The sequence below is a fragment of the Ctenopharyngodon idella genome, chromosome 12 (genome assembly GCF_019924925.1).
Source record: "Ctenopharyngodon idella isolate HZGC_01 chromosome 12, HZGC01, whole genome shotgun sequence".
In the NCBI taxonomy this organism is placed as follows: domain Eukaryota; kingdom Metazoa; phylum Chordata; class Actinopteri; order Cypriniformes; family Xenocyprididae; genus Ctenopharyngodon; species Ctenopharyngodon idella.
Genome location: NC_067231.1, coordinates 11,203,788 through 11,209,913, shown reverse-complemented (window position 1 = coordinate 11,209,913; position 6,126 = coordinate 11,203,788). Strand labels below are relative to the sequence as shown.

Genomic DNA, 6,126 nt, shown 5'->3' with positions numbered 1-6,126 from the left:
AACAAGAGTTCATGAATAGAGAAAATAACTAAATCAGTGTGAATCTATTTATAGTTTAAACATGAATATGATCATTCAAACATGAGCTGCTGGAGATTCAATGTCTGAAGATCACTGCAATCAGTATTGTTCCAGTGCAAGAAATAAAATCTGTGTTTCAGTGAATCTGCTAGTCAATAACTACTGTAAACATTGAGTGAAATAAATAACCATAATCATCCGTTTCTGCTGACTCACCAGTTCATAAAACACTTTGATATAGCAGACCGGTTAGTCTTTATTAGACACTTTTTCAAAACAATTTATAATTATTTTATCATTTAAAATGATCATATAATTTATTTCAATGCTCATGCATGCCATCCTAAACCAAACCAAGCATTAAGTGTAAAATATTTACTTTATTCTTCTTTTTCTTTCTCACTGCCACTATAATCAGTGGAACTGCTATCAGGAGTAAAACCAAAGCATCCGCAGTGACAATAATCACAACTGAACCTGAAAAACACAAGAGGAAAGTCAGGAGTATCAGAGAATCAAAATAAAAATACAATGACTAAATCAAAGACTAATACATTAAATAAGACAGATATGAGTCTTTTATTGAAAGTTGTGTTGCCATGACAACTATCTGTCAGACCTTTGACTTCCTGTTCTGACAGAGCGTGAGATGGACAGTGAGATGTGGAGAGATGTTTACCTGTCAGGTTAAGAAATAACAGACGTCATCCAGACAAAGCATAGATCAATCTGAATTTGGATATTACGCTTGTATATTCGCACACTAATCTGAAAACTGCATTTAACCACGAATTAAGCAGTACATTTACCTTTATATAATAATATGAACCAGCTGACAGATTTCCACGTAAATTTCTACTATAGAAATATTCAAGTGACATAGTGTATGTCACATGAATCACTTACCAAGTTTAACCAGCAACATAATCTCTGAATAGACATAAGGTAAAGTCCTCTTCACAGCACACCAGTATTGTCCTTCATCCTCTGTTCTCAGATCAGTGATGGTGACGGTGAAAACTCTGTTCGTCGTGTCGTCAGTCAGAGAGAATCTCTCGTCTTTATCTGGAGATCCTGATTCAACCATGATGTCTTTATTTCCAATGATGCACTCGCCTTTACAAAAATACTTGTAAATAACAATTGGCATAAAGGTCAGTCGCGTAACAGTGTTCCTCTCGTGTGAAACCATAAACTCACGACAGTCACCTCAAATATGTAAAAATCCATCTAGTGATTTTAACACACTTGCATGCACTGAACTAATAATCAGGTAAAAAGATGGGTGGGGTCAGACAGTAGACAGGAGAGCACATGGCTTGTCTTGTTATGCTTCCCTGTGCCATGTGCTCTCCTGTCTATTGTCTGACCCCACCCATCTTTCTACCTGATTATTGGTTCAGTTTCCCTACCTGTCCTCCCTCGTCACCTGCCTTGTTTGTCACATCAAACATGAAATCACACACAAGCACATGACCAGTAATGACCAGTAAGAATACGGGAGTGTCAGAGCCCTGTCACAACACTAAGAAACACACTAGACCGAGGTGACAGAACCCTGACACTGCCTGAACAAAAATAATAAAAAAAAACTTGAGCATATGAAACATTTCAGTGAGTCCTTTCCACACTGACCTCTGATGGACAACATATGAAATTGAACCAAAGCAACGTATTACACTTCCATACATCTTTATTACATCACTGAGGTTACAAAAACAAAATATGATGGCAAAGTGATGCACAGTCTAACATTAATCTACTGAAGACTATAATGACTGATATAACAAATGAAGTGCATACATTTTTGTAGTTGCAACATTTAAATTGAAGATATGTCATGATATTACAGTTGTGTGTTGTCTTTAATGTCACAGCTCAGGAAAGCCATTAGTGAAGATTTGAGACTGCAGCCAATCAATAGCGTCATGATTTCATTGTCCTGATTAGCCACTCCCTAATTAGTGAACATTGCTCTTTACAGTACATTTACTGAGTTTACGAAAGAGGAAAAAAAAAAAAAATAAAAAAATTACATTTATATATTTCTTAAACTAATATTTTTCAAGTTATATAGTACTACATTCATATGCAACAAAATGTTTTAATCAAATCAAATTACACAATATCAGTCTGATTTTAGCATGATCCATTTAATGTAGGGTGTTGTGGTGTTTCGTAAGTGTCAGGACACAAGAATCAATCATTTTATGTTGTATAGTGTGTCATGGTGGACGACAACCACTGCGACACTTCACAACGTCCCGACAGAAAGAATAGCATGTTTAAATTTTTCAGTTGTGATGTTGACCAATAGCAGCACAGAAGCTCTTCTGTACACAGCTTTCAAACATGGTGAAACAAAAGAGAGACAATGGTATTGGGGCTGCTAGGTGGAATTATGCAATGGAGGAAATGTTAGTAACAAATGCTGGCAAATGATAGCGAAGGCGCTTCAGCAACCCAGTGAGTACTGGAATTAGCATTAAGCTAATACACACCGCTTCAGTAGCCATGATTTGTTTACGCTCATTTCTGGAAGTCAGTCGCTAGTTTCGCCTTCTTGGTGACATCACACACATAGATAAAGACAGGCAAATGGTTGGTTGTGAAGCAACGTAGAGTCTAACATATTTCTTGTCCACTACACGACAAGAATTTATGAGTCAAGAATGGGTCACAACAGACAAAACTATGGTGTAGTCTGACTGATGAGGTGTTAGTGTTCAGTCAGTCATTCGATCAGTGTTGTGATAGATCGGCTCTTCTTGAGCAGAATCAGCTGTAAGACTCTGATAAATGTGACTCTGTCTACTGGCTGAGTAGATCTGATCCAGATTCAGACTGTTTGTCACTGTGTCGGCTGGTTCTGTATTCACAGGTCTGTGAAACTCATTTTCTGCAGAAATATTATCACTTTGAGCTGTGTGTGAGTTCGGCAGGACAGTCGGGTTCCCTTCATCATATTCATTCTGTAAATGTGAAGGAGGAAATGATTGCTTCATCATTATTGAGCAAGAAAGTGAACCTTGACTTGACTACAGTTTATGATGGACATGTTCAATGAAGATGATCCTGACTCACCTCTGCTCCTTTTCCTAATGTCAGATAAACCCCTTCAGTGGAGGAGGAGACCAGACCTGTGACAGATGAATGTTATATAAGTTTCAAAACTTACACTATTTAAATTCAGTCCTTCATGTTAGCTTGAATCCAGACATTGTGTCAACGTCTCAATTGTTTTGTTTAGACAGAAATAATCTGACTAAAAAAGAATCTGAACAATAAGAAAACATGTAATCCAATTTACAAACCCAGTAGTTTTAATCTGAATGATTAGATCAGATTTCATCCCTACATTAGGGACTATAAACCGCTACACTGTCCAAATTCACTGGTGAAACATCAGTAATGTAGATTTTATTTACTCACATGTTGTTCATATATTGTTTGTTGCTGGCTGTTGATTCAAGAAAAGTGTGCAGTCTTAGTTTTACTTGATCTTACAGCAGCATTTGACACTATAGTACATGAAATCCTGTTAGAGCGTTTAAGATTGTGGGCAGGGACTCAAGGGAATGTTCTTAATTGGTTTGTTTCGTATCTTAAAGGGAAAATGCTTTCTGTCGATTTGGAAAATGTTCTTCCTCTTCTGGTCCCATTAAATGTGGGGTTCCACAAGGATCTATACTGGGTACAGTTTTATTCTCAATTTATATGCTTCTTTTGGCCAATATTTGTCAGAAACACAATATATGCACATACATGTAGATGACACTCAGCTTTATCGCCAAGTTCAACCTCTTCAAAACTAAGGTACATAGCCAAGTATGGAGTTTTGGGGCCAGATTTACTAAACAGGCAAATTAACATAAGAGCGCAATCCCATAAAAGCGCAGATGGGAGTGGAAAGTTCTGCAGGGTTTTTTTCTGCGGGTGAACGTGCACATTAATGAACACAGACGCAGCTGGATCATTTCCATAATGACCGACGCAATCTACCAAGAGAGTGCAAATTAGCATATGGGTTAAGACTTGCTTTTTTGGGGAGTTAAATAATGGTGTAAATGCTAGAATTTGACAAGCGCAAACTTTAGTAAATCGTGTTGCATTGATTCATTTAAATACTCTCCTCCCATAAATTTTGCATCTGAAAGGGAAACCCCTACAAATATATATGCAATAAGGTCAGTTGCAAAAATAACTGTGTCCAGACCTTTTCAGCACTGATTTTTCACTGTGTGTCTTTAGTAAATCTGTTGCAACTCCTCATCTCTGGAATAGATTACCTCTCTATATTAGATCCTGCACCAATCTCAATGTTTTTAAATCTCAATTAAAAAATCTTTTTAACTTTTTATTTATGCTCTTAAGGTGTAGGATTTGTTAGGTCCTGGTATGTAAAGCACTTCGGCCAACATGTGTTGTTTTTAAATGTTCTGTAGAAATAAATGTGATTGAAAAATATTACCACGAGTCTGCTTTTTCTTTCGTATGGCCACAATAAGCAATATAGCACCTATCAGGAGCAAAACCAAAACTCCTGCGATGATGATACCAAATAAACCTGAGAATAAAAAAATATATAATTAAATAAATATATACACTTTTCAATTGGTTCACAAGATTAAATGAATGATGTTTACATGAGAGAAAAAAGCAGTGAGGTGAGTGGAGACGTTTACCTGTGTCAAGTGAATAAGTTTGGGGTAAAGGGGTTTCAGGAGTCAATTTATCTGATGAAACACATGTGCTTGTAGATAAAAATGGGCTGATAGTTGAAACTTCAGTCATCTTATCTAAGAGGGTGACAATAAAGATGGACGAGAGTTCAGTTTTTATACTAATACATTAGCGAGCTAAAATGGATACAGTTGTTACACACACCATGACCACTTGCCAGCACTGACAAGTTAAAGCTGTAATTTATGTTTGCAGCACAAAATTTGGCTCGTAGGATAAAGATCTATCATACATCCCACTTTAAATCAGACACACATAAAGATAAAGCTGTGCAGTAAGACTACACTTATTTGAAGAATTATCAATAGACATGAAGAGAGGGGTGTGTGTGTGTGTGTGTAAATTACTTGTGTCTGTGCAGTGTCTCTGACAGTACTGTCAGGTTAATTACTTCAAAAACAGCGATCACCTCATTGCTAAGGAATATAATTAAGCAATTAAATGACGAAGCTAATTTATTGATATAAAAATTGCAGGAGAGCATTGACAAGTTTCTTTTCTTCTGAATGTTTCTGTGTGTGCAGCGCAACCTCCGATATCTGCTGCTGATTCATTTACATTTCTATAATAGATTAGGAGGTCACATTAATCACTTACCCTGTTTTACCAGCAACAAAATCTCTGAATAGACATCAGTATTTAAAGTCCTCTTCACAGCACACCAGTATTGTCCTTCATCCTCTGTTCTCAGATCAGTGATGGTGACGGTGAAAACTCTGTTCGTCGTGTCGTCAGTCAGAGAGAATCTCTCGTCTTTAGCTGGAGATCCTGATTTAACCATGATGTTTTTAAATCCAATGAAGCACTCGCCTTTACAAAAATACTTTGAATTTGATTCATATCCAGATTCATATGAGCATCTGATCTCAACTCTCTCTCCTCTGTGTCCTGTAACTGTATCTGGAGCTCCTACAACAACAGCTGAAACACAAATATCATTATCCAGGATTGGCATATTTATCATAAAGAACTACGGACTGCTGATTGCAGAATACAAGACCAGTGGAAAACCAGGGAAATCACAAAACAGTTATATAAGTCTTGAACTCACCGATATGAATGCAGGACCAGAGAAGAAGAACAAAGTTCCACATGGTTAAGATTTACGGCACTTTTTGACTAAATAAAATCCTTAAACACTGACAAACGTCTCTTTCTTCCGTACTGACACACAGTATTGTGCAATGCTTAACTTCTCCTTTCCCTTTAATCTCCATATCCATTCCCACGTCCTAAAATATCTCTAAAACATTAAGTGCGTGTCAAAACAATATAACCACAGCTCTAGCTCAGAACAATGTGTCAGTGTTATTTTTTATGGGGTCTCAGAAAGTATTTAGACACTTCACACCTAAAATGTTA

At 36.8% G+C, this 6,126-nt stretch overlaps 1 protein-coding gene across 1 annotated transcript; it reads right to left on the bottom strand.

The window, feature by feature from the left end:
• Positions 1–1,696: 1,696 nt before the first annotated feature.
• On the bottom strand, positions 1,697–5,963 carry LOC127523964 (CMRF35-like molecule 5). The gene is made up of 6 exons (XM_051915215.1): positions 5,816–5,963; positions 5,362–5,685; positions 4,707–4,820; positions 4,493–4,588; positions 3,106–3,161; positions 1,697–2,993 (listed from the first exon to the last, which is right to left on the bottom strand). The coding sequence occupies exons 1-6, from the start codon at positions 5,856–5,858 to the stop codon at positions 2,748–2,750; spliced, it is 879 nt and encodes a 292-aa protein (XP_051771175.1). The 5' UTR covers positions 5,859–5,963; the 3' UTR covers positions 1,697–2,747.
• Positions 5,964–6,126: the final 163 nt, after the last annotated feature.